General features: G+C 43.3%; 1 protein-coding gene across 1 annotated transcript; it reads left to right on the forward strand.

Annotated features, from left to right (window-relative positions):
* Positions 1–14,717: 14,717 nt before the first annotated feature.
* LOC127319733 (protein TRAUCO) lies at positions 14,718–17,494 on the forward strand. Its single transcript, XM_051349703.2, has 2 exons — positions 14,718–15,966; positions 16,998–17,494. The coding sequence occupies exons 1-2, from the start codon at positions 14,985–14,987 to the stop codon at positions 17,270–17,272; spliced, it is 1,257 nt and encodes a 418-aa protein (XP_051205663.1). The 5' UTR covers positions 14,718–14,984; the 3' UTR covers positions 17,273–17,494.
* Positions 17,495–18,049: the final 555 nt, after the last annotated feature.

Genomic DNA, 18,049 nt, shown 5'->3' on the forward strand with positions numbered 1-18,049 from the left:
AATTAAATCTCACTATACTCATCATAATATGTATGTGCATGGTCATGCCCTCTTTATTTGTCAATTGCCCAAGCTGTAATTTGTTCACCCAACATGCTTTGTTTATCTTATGGGAGAGACACCTCTAGTGAACTGTGGACCCCGGTCCAATTCTCTATCTTGAAATACAATCTCTTGCAATACTTGTTCTCTTGTTTTCTGCAAACAATCATCTTCCACACAATACGGTTAATCCTTTGTTACAGCAAGCCGGTGAGATTGACAACCTCACTGTTTCGTTGGGGCAAAGTACTTTGGTTGTGTTGTGCAGGTTCCACGTTGGCGCCGGAATCCCTGGTGTTGCGCCGCACTACATCCCGCCGCCATCAACCTTCAACGTGCTTCTTGACTCTTACTGGTTCGATTAAACCTTGGTTTCTTACTGAGGGAAACTTGCCGCTGTGCGCATCACACCTTCCTCTTGGGGTTCCCAACGGACGTGTCAACCACACGCATCAAGCAAATTTCTGGCGCCGTTGCCGGGGAGATCAAGACACGCTGCAAGGGGAGTCTCCACATCGCAATCTCTTTACTTTGTTTTTGTCTTGCTTAGTTTTATTTACTACTTTGTTTGCTGCACTAAATCAAAATACAAAAAAAATAGTTGCTAGTTTTACTTTATTTGTTATCTTGTTTGCTATATCAAAAACACAAAAAAATTAGTTACTTGCATTTACTTTATCTAGTTTGCTTTATTTACTGTTGCTAAAATGGCCAACCCTGAAAATACTAAGTTGTGTGACTTCACAACCACAAATAATAATGATTTCTTATGCACACCTATTGCTCCACCTGCTACTACAGCAGAATTCTTTGAAATTAAACCTGCTTTACTAAATCTTGTTATGCGAGAGCAATTTTCTGGTGTTAGTTCTGATGATGCTGCTGCCCATCTTAATAATTTTGTTGAACTATGTGAAATGCAAAAATATAAAGATGTAGATGGTGACATTATTAAACTAAAATTGTTCCCTTTCTCATTAAGAGGAAGAGCTAAAGATTGGTTGCTATCTCTGCCTAAGAATAGTATTGATTCATGGACTAAATGCAAGGATGCTTTTATTGGTAGATATTATCCCCCTGCTAAAATTATATCTTTGAGGAGTAGCATAATGAATTTTAAACAATTAGATACTGAACATGTTGCTCAAGCTTGGGAAAGAATGAAATCTCTGGTTAAAAATTGCCCAACCCATGGACTGACTACTTGGATGATCATCCAAACCTTTTATGCAGGACTGAATTTTTCTTCGCGGAACCTATTGGATTCAGCTGCTGGAGGTACCTTTATGTCCATCACTCTTGGTGAAGCAACAAAGCTTCTTGATAATATGATGATCAACTACTCTGAATGGCACACGGAAAGAGCTCCACAAGGTAAGAAGGTAAATTCTGTCGAAGAAACCTCTTCCTTGAGTGATAAGATTGATGCTATTATGTCTATGCTTGTGAATGATAGGACTAATGTTGATCCTAATAATGTTCCATTAGCTTCATTGGTTGCACAAGAAGAACATGTTGATGTGAACTTCATTAAAAATAATAATTTCAACAACAATGCTTACCGGAACAATTCTAGTAATAACTATAGGCCATATCCTTATAATAATGGTAACGGTTATGCTAATTCTTATGGGAATTCTTACAACAATAATAGGAGTTCACCCCCTGGACTTGAAGCCATGCTTAAAGAATTTATTAGTACACAAACTGCCTTTAACAAATCTGTTGAAGAAAAGCTTGGGAAAATTGATATACTTGCTTCTAAAGTCGATAGTCTTACTGCTGATGTTGATCTTTTGAAATCGAAAGTTATGCCTAATAGGGATATTGAAAATAAAATTGTTACTACAGCAAATGCCATCCAAGTTAGAATTAATGAGAATATAAGATTGATGGTTGAACTGCGTGCTAGGTGGGATAGAGAAGAAAATGAAAAACTAGCTAAAGAAAAGAATGTAGCTAAAGTTTGGACTATTACCACGACTAGTAATGCTAATGCTACACATGTTGTTGAACCTCCTACTATTAATAATAAAAGAATTGGTGTTAGCAATGTTTCCACTTCTAATGCAAAGCGCGAGAAACTACCTGAAACTGCTAAAACTGCTGAAACTGCTTGTGATAAAGCTGCTGAATTTTTTTCCAACATTGGGGATGATGATCCCATTGCTTTAGATTATAATGGTTTGAATTTTGATGATTGCCACATCTCTGAAGTTATAAAGTTCTTGCAAAAACTTGCTAAAAGTCCTAATGCTAGTGCTATAAATTTGGCTTTCACGCAACATATTACAAATGCTCTCATAAAAGCTAGAGAAGAGAAACTAGAGCGCGAAGCCTCTATTCCTAAAAAGCTAGAGGATGGTTGGGAGCCCATCATTAAGATGAAGGTTAAAGATTTTGATTGTAATGCTTTATGTGATCTTGGTGCAAGTATTTCTGTTATGCCTAAGAAAATCTATAATATGCTTGACTTGCCACCGCTGAAAAATTGTTATTTAGATGTTAATCTTGCTGATTATTCTACAAAGAAACCTTTGGGGAAAGTTGATAATGTTTGCATTACCGTTAACAATAACCTTGTCCCCGTTGATTTTGTTGTCTTGGATATTGAATGCAATGCATCTTGTCCCATTATATTGGGAAGACCTTTTCTTCGAACTGTTGGTGCTATCATTGATATGAAGGAAGGTAATATAAAATATCAATTTCCTCTCAAGAAAGGTATGGAACACTTCCCTAGAAAGAGAATGAAGTTACCTTTTGATTCTATTATTAGAACAAATTATGATACTTCGTCTCTTGATAATACTTGATACACACTTTCTGCGCCTAGCTGAAAGGCGTTAAAGAAAAGCGCTTATGGGAGACAACCCATGTTTTTACCTACAGTACTTTGTTTTTATTTTGTGTCTTGGAAGTTGTTTACTACTGTAGCAACCTCTCCTTATCTTAGTTTAGTGTTTTGTTGTGCCAAGTAAAGTCGTTGATAGTAAAGTTCATACTAGATTTGGATTACTGCGCAGAAACAGATTTCTTTGCTGTCACTAATCTGGGCTGTTTTCTCTGTAGGTAACTCAGAAAATTATTCCAATTTACGTGAGTGATCCTCAGATATGTACGCAACTTTCATTCAATTTGAGCATTTTCATTTGAGCAAGTCTGGTGCCTCGATAAAATTCGTCAATACGAACTGTTCTGTTTTGACAGATTCTGCCTTTTATTTCGCATTGCCTCTTTTGCTATGTTGGATGAATTTCTTTGATCCACTAATGTCCAGTAGCTTTATGCAATGTCCAGAAGTGTTAAGAATGATTGTGTCACCTCTGAACATGTTAATTTTTATTGTCGCTAACCCTCTAATGAGTTGTTCTAAGTTTGGTGTGGAGGAAGTTTTCAAGGATCAAGAGAGGAGTATGATGCAACATGATCAAGGAGAGTGAAAGCTCTAAGCTTGGGGATGCCCCGGTGGTTCACCCCTGCATATTCTAAGAAGACTCAAGCGTCTAAGCTTGGGGATGCCCAAGGCATCCCCTTCTTCATCGACAACATTATCAGGTTCCTCCCCTGAAACTATATTTTTATTCCATCACATCTTATGTGCTTTTCTTGGAGCGTCGGTTTGTTTTTGTTTTTTTGTTTTGTTTGAATAAAATGGATCCTAGCATTCACTTTATGGGAGAGAGACACGCTCCGCTGTAGCATATGGACAAGTATGTCCTTAGTTTCTACTCATAGTATTCATGGCGAAGTTTCTTCTTCGTTAAATTGTTATATGGTTGGAATTGGAAAATGATACATGTAGTAATTGCTATAAATGTCTTGGGTAATGTGATACTTGGCAATTGTTGTGCTCATGTTTAAGCTCTTGCATCATATGCTTTGCACCTATTAATGAAGAAATACATAGAGCATGTTAAAATTTGGTTTGCATATTTGGTTTCTCTAAGGTCTAGATAATTTCTAGTATTGAGTTTGAACAACAAGGAAGACGGTGTAGAGTCTTATAATGTTTACAATATGTCTTTTATGTGAGTTTTGCTGCACCGGTTCATCCTTGTGTTTGTTTCAAATAAGCCTTGCTAGCCTAAACCTTGTATCGAGAGGGATTACTTCTCATGCATCCAAAATACTTGAGCCAACCACTATGCCATTTGTGTCCACCATACCTACCTACTACATGGTATTTTCCGCCATTCCAAAGTAAATTGCTTGAGTGCTACCTTTAAAATTCCATCATTCACCATTACAATATATAGCTCATGGGACAAATAGCTTAAAAACTATTGTGGTATTGAATATGTACTTATGCACTTTATCTCTTATTAAGTTGCTTGTTGTGCGATAACCATGTTCACTGGGGACGCCATCAACTAATCTTTGTTGAATTTCATGTGAGTTGCTATGCATGTTCGTCTTGTCTGAAGTAAGAGAGATCTACCACCTTATGGTTAAGCATGCATATTGTTAGAGAAGAACATTGGGCCGCTAACTAAAGCCATGATCCATGGTGGAAGTTTCAGTTTTGGACATATATCCTCAATCTCATATGAGAAAATTATTAATTGTTGTTAAATGCTTATGCATAAAAGAGGAGTCCATTATCTGTTGTCTATGTTGTCCCGGTATGGATGTCTAAGTTGAGAATAATCAATAGCGAGAAATCCAATGCGAGCTTTCTCCTTAGACTTTTGTACAGGCGGCATAGAGGTACCCCTTTGTGACACTTGGTTAAAACATGTGCATTGCGATGATCCGGTAGTCCAAGCTAATTAGGACAAGGTGCGGGCACTATTAGTATACTATGCATGAGGCTTGCAACTTATAAGATATAATTTACATGATACATATGCTTTATTACTACCGTTGACAAAATTGTTTCATGTTTTCAAAATCAAAGCTCTAGCACAAATATAGCAATCGATGCTTTTCCTCTATGGAGGACCATTCTTTTACTTTCATTGTTGAGTCAGTTCACCTATTTCTCTCCACCTCAAGAAGCAAACACTTGTGTGAACTGTGCATTGATTCCTACATACTTGCTTATTGCACTTATTATATTACTCTATGTTGACAATATCCATGAGATATACATGTTATAAGTTGAAAGCAACCGCTAAAACTTAATCTTCCTTTGTGTTGCTTCAATACCTTTACTATGAATTATTGCTTTATGAGTTAACTCTTATGCAAGACTTATTGATGCTTGTCTTGAAGTGCTATTCATGAAAAGTCTTTGCTTTATGATTCACTTGTTTACTCATGTCATATACATTGTTTTGATCGCTGCATTCACTACATATGCTTTACAAATAGTATGATCAAGGTTATGATGGCATGTCACTCCAGAAATTATCTGTGTTATCGTTTTACACCTCGGGACGAGCAGAACTAAGCTTGGGGATGCTGATACGTCTCCGACGTATCGATAATTTCTTATGTTCCATGCCACATTATTGATGTTATCTACATGTTTTGTGCACACTTTATGTCATATTCGTGCATTTTCTGGAACTAACCTATTAACAAGATGCCGAAGTGCCGATTCTTTGTTTCGCTATTTTTGGTTTCAGAAATCCTAGTAACGAAATATTCTCGGAATTGGACGAAATCAACGCCCAGGGTCCTATTTTGCCACGAAGCTTCCAGAAGACCGAAGAGGAGACGAAGTGGGGCCACGAGGTGGCCACACCCTAGGGCGGCGCGGCCCCCCCTTGGCCGCGCGACCCTATGGTGTGGGGCCCTCGTGCCGCCTCCTGACCTGCCCTTCCGCCTACTTAAAGCCTCCGTTGCGAAACCCCCGATGAGAGCCACGATACGGAAAACCTTCCGGAGACGCCGCCGCCGCCGATCCCATCTCGGGGATCCAGAGATCGCCTCCGCACCCTGCCGGAGAGGGGAATCATCTCCCGGAGGACTCTACGCCGCCATGGTCGCCTCCGGAGTGATGAGTGAGTAGTCTACCCCTGGACTATGGGTCCATAGCAGTAGCTAGATGGTTGTCTTCTCCCCATTGTGCTTCATTGTCGGATCTTGTGAGCTGCCTAACATGATCAAGATCTTCTATCTGTAATTCTATATGGTGCGTTTGTTGGGATCCGCTGAATAGAGAATACTTGTTATGTTGATTATCTAAGTTATGTCTATGTGTTGTTTATGATCTTGCATGCTCTCCGTTACTAGTAGATGCTCTGTCCAAGTAGATGCTTGTAACTCAAAGAGGGAGTATTTATGCTCGATAGTGGGTTCATTCATCCATTGATATATTGGACAGTGATATAAAGTTCTAAGGTTGTGGATGTCTTTGTTGCCACTAGGGATAAAACATTAGTGCTATGTTCAAGGATGTAGTTACTGATTACATTACGCGCAATACTTAATGCAATTGTCTGTTGTTAGCAACTTAATACTGGAGGGGGTTCGGATGATAACCTGAAGGTGGACTTTTTAGGCATAGATGCATGCTAGATGGCGGTCTATGTACTTTGTCGTAATGCCCAATTAAATCTCACTATACTCATCATAATATGTATGTGCATGGTCATGCCCTCTTTATTTGTCAATTGCCCAACTGTAATTTGTTCACCCAACATGCTGTTTATCTTATGGGAGAGACACCTCTAGTGAACTGTGGACCCCGGTCCAATTCTCTATACTGAAATACAATCTACTGCAATACTTGTTCTACATTTCTGCAAACAATCATCTTCCACACAATACGGTTAATCCTTTGTTACAACAAGCGGTGAGATTGACAACCTCACTTTGTTTCGTTGGGGCAAAGTACTTTGGTTGTGTTGTGCAGGTTCCACGTTGGCGCTTGGAATCCACGGTGTTGCGCCGCACTACATCCCGCCGCCATCAACCTTCAACGTGCTTCTTGACTCCTACTGGTTCGATTAAACCTTGGTTTCTTACTGAGGGAAACTTGCCGCTGTGCGCATCACACCTTCCTCTTGGGGTTCCCAACGGACGTGTCAACCACACGCATCAGGTGACAATAATGTATTCACCGAAATCCGCAAATATGTATGCCTCATGTTTACACCAAAATTATACCACTTTTGGGCCGTTTCAAATTACCAAAACTATATCCCAAACTATATTCCCTAAAAGAAAAGGAAAGCTAAAGATAGTTGATAATTGTTAGAGGGTGACAAATAATGCATTCACCGAAAAATCCGCAAATATGTATGCCTCATGTTTATACCAAAATTATACCACTTTTGGGCCGTTTCAAAATACCAATACTATATCCCAAACTATATTACGTGGCAAACTCGTTATTGCACATAAATAGAGGGGTGACACTCTCCACCGACAGAGAGAGAGAGGGGTGGCCACGAAGAGACGGAGAGGGGTATACTTCCCGTTAGATTAGTGGATCAATGGTTCGTGGAGTCGATACGTGTGACAACGACTCAACCAATTAGGATAAGTTTGGGCTTCTGAGAGCATTTGTGACAGTACTTGAGGGAAAAACTGAGTAGTACTAAGAATCGAAGGGCACATAAATACTAAATAGACTAAGGATTTCAAACAAAAAAATTACAAAATGAAAAATGCGTGTTTTGTACAATATAATTCATATTGGGCTACATCAAATTATTTGCAATTCAAATATACATGAGTGTGACAATTATGGCATCATTTAGACAAACTATGTTTTTGGGGAAGATGTTTTGCAAAGGGGTTTGAGTGGAAAACCATGCATCTTCATAGCTACACTAGTGATTCTGAGAAGTGACAATTTATGGTAAAACTTGATTTATATATGTTTGTTAAGGTTTTCTAGGTGGCAGGTTGCGTAGGAAGACTCCATGAGTAGGTGTCACTATGTTTTTATTTTTTTGGAATTTTTTGCGCATGAAATGACTCAATTAGCTATGTTAATCTCATTTGTTGACTCTCTGTTGACCAGCTACTTGAGGGTAAAACTGAGTATATTGCACTTGCCAGTCTAAGTCCTCGAGGGGAAAACTGAGTAGAGATAAAATTTATGTATACGACCCGAGGTTATAACTGAGTACACCAAACGTCCTAGGGTTAGACTCGTGTCGCGGTGCACGCTGCAGCCGTGCATACCAGACGCATGTTGCGGTACATGCCACCTTCGTCTTTATAGAGCCCCTCTTTCTCTCCCTCGACGCACGTTCTCACTGCAACCGTCTCTCCTGTCCCATCATCTTCTTCACAACCGAAGAAAAAACCCCGAAAAAACCGCCGGCGATGGAGAAGAATGAGATGCCCATTGTTGGCGCATCAGCCGCCGGCGAATCGGCCTCTGTCCCCATCCAGGCCCATGTCGCTGCTTCCAACGTAGCAGCCGGCGCATCGGCCGCCGCCACCGTCCAGGCCCCCATCACTTGGGACCCGTACGAACCAGTGTCGTACATCGCGCCGGAGAACCCCTACGACACCAGCATCGTCGACGACGAGCCGGAGGTAACCCTTTGTTCCCTTGTTCTTATCCCATTTCAATCCTTTTGTGTTAGATCTAGCGTTATTAGGGTTCATCTGTTCCTAGTTCAATCCATTTGTGTTAGATCTTGCATTATTAGGGTTCGTCTGTTCCTAGTTCAATCCTTTTGTGTTAGATCTTGCGTTATTAGTGTTTGTGATTTGCCTTTGTTTAAGATTTGTGCCGATGATGATGAATATTTGGGCACAAATTGATTCACGATTTGGTCAGTAAACAATTGGTGTGTACAAATTTGTTGTGCATGATCTTTGGTTTACTGACTCAAATCTTGGATATAAGTGTGTCCAATGTAACCGAGGCTACCTCTTTTTTTCGAGCTCATATTATCATGCATGATCTTTTGTTCACTCTCTGTTCCATCATTGTTACAATTGACTCCGTGTTTTTTGCACAATCTTTGGTGCTACGTGACAGGTGCATAGCAGCAACGTCGACAGCGATGACGAGTCCTTCCACACCAAGACTCGTCACGTCTTCAGGAGGCTGCAGTCCGGCCATTACGATGGTCCCTTTGCTCGAGGCATTTACAAGTGCCCCTTCTGCAACAGGAAGCTCCGCGCCACCGACTTCAACTCCCTGGTGAACCATGCTGAATCCATTGGCAGATGCGGTGCTAGAGTTGGAAGGACCGTGAACGTGCATGCGTTCATGGCCAAACACAAAGCACTTGGGATTCACCTGTGCAACCTCCAAGCGAGTCACATGCGCTACCTAGAGGCGTTGAACGTGCCTACTGCACTCTCTGTATGTGACTGCTCTATCTGTAGAGCAGCTTAAATTCATGTAAAATGTAGCTTTATGTTGTATCTATCAGTTGTACTGTTGGATCTGTCGTGAATATATCTATGCTATGTTGGCTGTTGTATGCAGCTTATCCTATATTTTCTCTGGATTTGTGCCCTAGATTTCCTACCTGATTCGGTAAAAACGAAGGCATAAAGAAATGAATGGCGTTAAAAAACAGAAGGAGAAGCTGCTCTATATTTGCTACCAATTTGGGCTATCAAATATGAATGAGAACGAGCGAGAGAGAGGAAAAATGTACATTGAAAAATGCTAATCTGGGCGAAAGAGACAGAAACCACTCGTGCCCCTGTCCCGGACCCACACGGTTCCACACGCTACGGCCACACAAACACGGTCTCGTCCTGTCCCACGCGGTCCCTTCCTACCAGCCCCACACGACACGACCCCACAAACGACACGACCCCACTCGTCAGCACGGAACGGTCAACTTAACGGATTCCTTCCGTCCGAGCTCCTTCTGCGGGTTTCAGACAAGGCCTTGGGGAAAACTGAGGAAAAAACTAAGGAGATGAGGAAAACTGAGTACAACTAAGGACCCGAGGGCACGAAAATAGAAATCCCTTGTATCAAAAAATTGCAAGGATTATTTGATCCCACCTAACTTGATTCCAATCTTGGGGAGATCTATAACACATTGTCATCTGTCCCTTTTAGTTCGAATATTTACTTTCTAGAATGCGTTTAGTTTGAAGTTCAATAAGGATTGCATTAGCACTTGTTAGTTTCCCACGGAGAGTGAAGGATTTTTATCCAATGAATCTTGAGTCGTTATCTTATTGGAAGTGTGATTTAATTATGATTATTGTATTAGATGTATGAATTAGGATGAGTATAATTGTACTTGCATCGTGATAATAATTTTATGGTCCTCCACACCAGAAAGTTTTGATAGGATATAAGAAAAGTATTTACAAAGTATTTTATGATCATTGGTTCCTTCATGTGAAAAAGGAAAACAAAGAAATAAAGAAAGAAAGAAAGACAAAAATGGAAATAAAAGGAAGGGAAGAAAGAAGAAGTGCAAAAAGAAAAAGAGTTACTAGTAAAATTCATGAAGAAAAGCTAACTACATGATATTATGATATTTAGATAAAGTAATCTTCTTGTCTTCTATTAAACCTCGAAAGGTGTGGATGCCTTTAAGTCATTTGATTTGAGAATAGTATGGTGTCATTCATGCTCTAGTTTTACATCCGATGTTGTAATCTTCGTTCTTGAAAATGCCTCATTTGTTTTAAGACTCTCGCTTCATGAACAAAGATGACTCTGTCCATTAATCTTCAATCTTGCTTGGGGACAAGCAAGAGTCTAGCTTGGGGAAGTTGATGAGTGCATTTTTAACATGTTTCTGCATCGTTATTTTGTCAAGATATCATCGAGTAGTGGTAGGATTTTTGTATTTCACCGCGCTATCGTGCCCTTTTATGCTTGTCTACACATGATCTCAAAATAATAAGTCAATAATGAAATATCAATGAAAACTATCATTTTCTGGCATTTTGACGTGATAGAAATCTCTTTTGCACTTAATCATGCATCTGGGCGGAAGGACAATTCGAGGACAACTTCCAGTGGCTTTAACAGACATTGGCACGCCCGTACCGTCCACATGTACCACCCTCCAGAAGCACCGCCTCGTCAAATACTTTCACCTCCCGCGGACGGATCAGAGATCAGACACACAGCTCCACGAAACAGAGAAACACCGCCCTAGATCAGATATCAAGAAGGAACTTGGAGAAGATAAGATCCGGGCTGCTACGTTGATCCTCGGAGGACAAGGCATCATCCCCTTCATCATCATCAACCTCTGCACCTCCACCATCATCATCCTCCAACCATAGTTGTAATCTTGATTGCTATTGTTTATTTGTATTCGAATTTGTTCCATTCCTTTAATTCCCTCCATAAGATTATGATGATGTTCCTGATTGTCCCCATGTGTGAGTAGTCCCATTAGTTCGTGGGGAGATGGAGAAACCCTAGCATGAATATGAGATTAATCTAAGATGATCTATGGTTTTAAGTACTAATGTGTGTTAGTTTTCTCTCTTGATATTACGTGTTGTGCACAATGTAATATATGTCGTATGGTTTTGAGAGGGAACTACTCTTTGAAGTGTGCTAAAGTGAACGGCGGGAAGTGACAATGCCGTATCGGCACTTTGACACATGAATAAGAGGGATAAGAGGGATTCACAAAGCTCATATCAATAACCGCGGAGTAAACCCCTTAATAGCAATAGTCAATATATGGCTTGCAGAAGGCTAGCTGCTGTGGTTATTTAGAGATGTGATGACCGATGGCTTTCTGGGCGCATCTTATTACAGAGCTCTCGCACACACAATATAGTTAAAAGCATACTTTATCTTGATTAACATGAATCCTAGTGCTAGTGGTGGATCCAATAACCCCTGAGAACACTTTGTCCTATTAGTTTCAACCCATTTTTCATAACGTTTCTACTGCTTTATTTACTTTATTTGCAACCATTTACAACACCCCCTTTAAACATTTTGATATTAGAAAATAATTATTAAGTAATCTTTTGTAGAAAGTATCAAGGGGCATTAAGACCCTAACCAGTAGCTCCTCATGGTTCGATACTCTTATTTCGAAACTAGCTATAACTAATCTATGTTATTACAGTTATCATATGCTATTTCTATTTTGTAGGATCTTAACAGGTGGGTAATACTTTTTAATAAATTATTTCTTTAAGATCATCCCGAGAATTTATGCTAGCACTAGGTAATGATAATAGCCATTTTTTTAGATTTTCCTCTAAGTGAAAATGGAAATAATTTAAGCTTGACAATATTATTTTACACATTTTTAAAATTTTGCATATCACAAATTTCACAAAAATCTTGCAAATGCATAGAGACATCTTTACTAGCACTACCTCAAATTGTTATATGGTTATTAGATTTAATATTCCAGGACTTACTTCAAAACTTTCAGTAGTTATTTCAGTTGTTGTGATAGGCTTAGCAATAAAGTGACCACTAGGAGTGTTTGTGTAATCAAACAATTTAGTACCTCTTTCTGCCATAACTTCTAACGGAAAGTTACAGCTAATTTTTATACATTTTTGTGTTTTAAAAGAGAACTAGAAAGAAAAGACTAAAAACAAGACAAATAAAATACTTCGCAAAATCTAAAAGAGAGAGAAGATCTCATAGTGGTGCAACCTCTCCAAGCTTGGGTGTTTGCACAAAGTTGGTGATGAAGTTGCCAGAAGATGTGCTCACTTAGCTTGATGAAGATGATGACGGCGCCAAAAAAGTTCATGCGGTCTCCTTGTGTCATACCGAAGAAAGCATGCCAAATCCACATATCTTGATCTGCCTCTTCCTCAAGTACCACATTGCAAGCTCCTTTGTGACCTTTGTACATTTCCTGCAAAGAAAACAAACAGTTTTTTCATGCATAATGCATGCAATCGATGCTTCCAAGCATCCTTTTAAATTCTCTTACTGCATTCTATGTCATGATGCGTGCAGTGTCTTCTGCAGTGGGTGTCCTCAAGTACAACTCTCCAAATATTGCCGCCACTGCCCCGCAGAACCTATACATGCAGTTAATGGCACTAGACTCGGCCAAACACATGTAGTCATCTTGTGTATCAACGGAAGCTTTATAAGCAAGCATCCTCAAAGCAGCAATGCACTTCTAGATCAAGGAACAACCAGTTGTGCCAACATGGTCTTGCTTGCAAACGAAGTAGATTTCGTACTCCCTGACAACCAGAACAATCTTCATAAACAGCTTCCAATTCATCCTGAAACGGCGCCAAAATGTCACATTGATGTGCAATGGATCATCGACAAAGTAGTCGGCGTAAAACATGTAGTAGCCCTCTAGCATCTGCCTCGACTTGCGCTTGCGCCGCCCCGGCCTCAAGCCTCCGTGCCGCGGCTTCAAATCATGGGCGTACATGGCTAGGAGAGAAGAGAGGATCTTCATATGCTCGTCGGCGGCGACATCATCAACAACATCGTCCTCTTCCTTTAAAAAAGGAGGTCGTAGCCTTGCCTTAAATTAATAAGGTCGTTGCCGGCATAGTGATACAAAGAGCTGAAAACAACCTAACAAGAAACGATAACAACAAGCACACAAAGAAAAAGGAAATGAAGAACAACTTGAGCTTCATGTCCATTCTCCAGCCTTGCAGTCCGGCTGTAGAGGAAGTGAAGTTGGTGAAGAAGAACGCCATTGAGGGCTCGCACCATCATCAACCTACAGAGGCCAAGCAACACCCTAGCGCCATCCATTTCCACCTCCAAAAGAAAGCTCTCTGCTTTCTCGCCCTGGATCGGAGGGCTCCATACATGCCGGAGGTAGACCGCTCTCCCTGAGCACGTATGGGCAATGGAGGCCTACTGCCAGGGAGGAAAAATCTAAGCACTCGCCATGCCACGCCGCCACCCACAAACATCATCGCCGCTGGCAGCATCAACCACCACACCGGACCAAGCTGTCGGGAGGAGACACCAAAGATGCAACCAACCACCGCCGCCACCCCGCTATCTCAAAGGCGGGCGCCAGAACGCTGCCGCCGCCCAAACCGAAGCTTTGGGCTTTTACCTGAGATAGGTAGGTCATGGAGGGAGGGAATAGACCTCGATGTCACCTTCAAGAAGGAGAACGGCGCCAAGGGTTTCCCCAGTCCATCTACCTCCAGCCACCACACCCACCATCCACCCGAACGAGATCCAAGGCCGGAGAGGTGGACCGAGCAACCACAAGGAGGAGGAGCCACCTTCAGATCTGTAGCCCGAGGCCCAACGGGGAGACCTCCGCACCACGCCCACCGCCCCCTCACCACCCACGCGACCGAAGGACACGTTTCCAACATCGACACCCCCCACCCACCGCCAGGTCGACGCTGTCTCCGCCATCCAAGGCCACCACCCTGGCTTCTAGGACACTGCCAGGGTTGCGACGGGCTGCACCCCCTCATGGCCACCCAAGCGTCGGCGAGGCCGAGCAGAGGTAGGAGGGAGGAGGGCCGCCGAGTAGCCATAGGCACAGGTCAGCCCGACACATGGCGGCATGCGTCAATACCGCCGCGCAGGGGCTCCCGCGAGCAGATCCTCACCACCCCCATCACTGGCGCTGCAGGGTTTCGCCAGCGACTGCCTTAGGGCGCGACGAGGAGAAAGGGGAGGGGTGGGGAGGCGGGGGGTTAGGATTTCCCGTCGCCCTCTTCCTGTAGCAAAGCAGTGACCATCTTTGTGTCGTCTGAACCCCGGAAGCAGGAGGACGCGGGGAGGGAGGGTGTGTGTGTGTCGTCACACTGTATGGGAGGTTTGACTTTAGAGCAAAGACATACTATATGTGAGTAAAGCACACACGCCCTAATTCAAGGCCGTGCGCGCAGGGCTTGTGCCTTTGAGGCGCGCCTCATGACTCCGGCCTTTCTCCTCGCCACCGCGCTGCGCCGCTGCCCGGCTGCCGCCCCCCCTGACGTTTGAGCTTGTCGCCATCCCCATCCCCGCACCGGAAACGGAAGCTTTGACGCCTCTCCTCTCCTCGCGAAGCCCAACAAAAACCACAGCCAAAATCCACGGCCAGAATCCAAACACTCGCCTCCCAGAACCCAGATCACACCAAACCCTAGCGCCGCCTCCACCTCCTCCTCCCCCGATGGCCGACGCCGCCCCACCCTCGCCCGCGATCCTGCCGCCGTCCGGTTCAGCCCCGCTCCTTGCCCCCGCCGACGCCCCGACCCCCGAGGCCGCCGCCAGGACCCCCAACCTCCCCGACACCCCCGCCTCCGCGCCGGATCCCGAGACCCCCTTCTCCGACGCCGCGACCCCCTCCGACGCCGACGCCTCCGCCCTCGCCCCGCCCGACGCGGCGGCCACGGACGACGCCCTCGACGACGACGGGATCAACGACCCCTCGGGCGCCGCCAGGAAGCACATGACGCTCGCCCCCCCAGCCCCGCCCAGCAAGAAGTCCAAGAAGAAGAGCAGCTGCGTCTGGACCAGGCCCACCTCCCGCAAGGGGAAGAAGAAGGCCAAGCAGCCCAGCCACGCCGCCTCCGGCGGCGCCGGCGCCAGCTCCAGCGGGGCCGGGGGCCGCCCCAGGCCCTCCTGCGGCGAGGACGAGTTCCTCCTCACCCCTGCGCCCCGCCTCGCCGCCGACCGCAACGACGACGGGCCCGACCTGCCCGTCCTCCTCTCGCGCGTCTACAGGTCCGAGAAGATCGAGCTCTCCGAGGACCGCCTCACCGCCAGCGGCACCAAGGGCTACCGCATGGTGCGTGCCACCCGCGGCGTCGCCTCCGGAGCCTGGTATTTCGAGGTCAAGGTCCTGCGCATCCCACCCATGGGCGGCACCCGCCTTGGCTGGGCCACCAACAAGGCTGACATCCAGACACCTGTCGGTGCTGACGGGTACGGTTTCAGTTACCGCAACGTCGATGGCTCCAAGGTCACCAAGGCCTGGAGGGACGATTTCGCTAATGAAGCGTATGGCGAAGGAGATGTCCTGGGCTTCTACATTTCTCTGCCTCAGGGGGAGCAGTATGAGCCCAAGCAACCTCAACTGGTTAAGTATAAGGGGATGCCTTTCCATGCACAACCTGCCAAAGATGAGAAGAAGATGGCCGATCCGGTTCCTGGTCAGTAATTCTTGATGTGTTTTAGTGTTAAGACATACAAACTAGAAAATTCTAATAAATCATTGTGTGCAGCAATTATGCACTTTGTTAGGAGAAGTCAAAAGCTTCAAATCTACATTGCACATGTGGGAAATTAGTTCCATCCACTCATTCATGTTGTGATGTTTCCAAAATATACAGAGCATCTTGCCTAGTCAATTTACTAGGCGATATTGTTTCCTCTAAACTATGGAGGAGAGGCATTTGATGCAGAAGCATAATGCTGGGTGCCGCATACCATCCATTAGCCAAAACATGAAAGGAAAAGCAATCAAGCCAGCATAATTGCCATGCTCCTAAAGCGCAGCAGCTGTCAACTCTCAATATGAATTTACCTAATTGATTTCTGTTAAGCATGGTGTATAGTCTTTCAGACATAAAAATGTAGCCTTTTAATGACCCTTGCTCCCCTTCTGCACAAGTGCACTCCATATCACACTACTTACCGCCCCTGATACATCAAAGCTATGCTGGTTGGTTGCTTCTGCCCATTCCGATTCTCAAACAAAACCGTGTCTTAGTTAGCCCATTGGTGTGAATTCAAAATTTATGATGCTGTAGTCTAAGTTGTGTTCATTTTTCTTCTTAGCACCTTCATGTCTTGCATGTTAGCTTCCATTATGTTGTCCTGCATGAATAAAAAATGTTATTTTCTTTTAGTGAATCAGAAATTTCATTGGTAATGCTTGAAGGGATTTAGTTACCCTATTGTAGCCCTGATTGGGTATTTTTATTTCTGGGTGTTCAGCACATATACAATGATCAGCTGACCTTCTCTAAAATTGTGTTGGACTGTGTTCTGCCTGCAAGGGCATGGATGATGCTTTCTTGTTAAAATAGTTGGTTTTGCATTTTGAAACCAGGAATCCCAGCTATGGTTGTATTGCACTTGCATGTCACTACCACTTATTAGCACCTGCTCTCTGAACTTTTCCAAATTCTGCCCGTTGGCTTGTTGTCCAATTACTGATTTTAATCTAAATGCATTGTAGGAAGTGAGATAGTCTTCTTCAAGAATGGGGTATGCCAAGGCACCGCCTTTGAGGACATTCCTGGAGGACGTTACTACCCAGCTGCATCAATGTACACAATGCCTGGTGAGCCAAGTAGTGAGGTCAGGTTCAACTTTGGGCCTGATTTCGTGCTCTTCCCTGAAGACTTTGCAGGCCGCCCTGTCCCTCGGCCAATGAGTGAGGTGCCTTACCAGGCATATGAGCTGAAGAATGAAGGACCTGCTGAAAATGGTAATGTGGAAAAGGCTGGTTAGTGTAGTTATCGTGCTGTTTTCATTATTGCGTTGAACATATACCCCCTGGAGTCTGAGTAGCTATTGTTGTTGTTACTATGTCGAAGCTTATTGATGAACTTATTTTATATCCTAGTTAAAATTCAGCAAACAGGCTGATGGCTGTCACTGGTTTCTTGATTACCATGAAGAATTTTACTGAATATATTTTACTGCTTCCTGGTTAATTAGAAGCAGCAATCATGCTGATGGCTGTAGTCTGTTTATTAATTACATTGTGAAATTTATTCATGAAATTTACTATTATCTGACTATAATGTGTGATACTGTGCGGTTACCAGCTCTTATTAGGATCTAAGTTACACAATATTGCTCGGCGAGAAATTAAGCTGCCAGGGCACTCTTACACGTTTTTTGAATTCTGCAGGAATTGAATTTTTTTCCTTTGAAATTTCTGTATTCCAATTAGGGCATGCTTGTGTGAGTCAGCAAACAGTTTGCTCTGTCCATTTGTCTCTTAGTTTTCCACATCGTTTATCACCACTGATAGATGCTAAGGAGTGCTGCAACAATTCAAAAAGGGTGTGACTATTTCTCAGTCGATTGAGAACTAACTTCGTTTTCAGTCAGATGATGTCATCAAATCTCAGTTGCAACTCATGTTTTAACTCATGACTAGGACGAATCACGATGCAAATCAAATGGTGTACAATTTCACTGAGCACGAAGTTAGAACTCCCATTCAAAAAATATTTTTTTATTTATCTTGGTGCCGGTGCTTAGCTTTTTATCGCCCTA

The sequence above is a fragment of the Lolium perenne genome, chromosome 5 (assembly GCF_019359855.2).
Source record: "Lolium perenne isolate Kyuss_39 chromosome 5, Kyuss_2.0, whole genome shotgun sequence".
In the NCBI taxonomy this organism is placed as follows: Eukaryota; Viridiplantae; Streptophyta; class Magnoliopsida; order Poales; family Poaceae; genus Lolium; species Lolium perenne.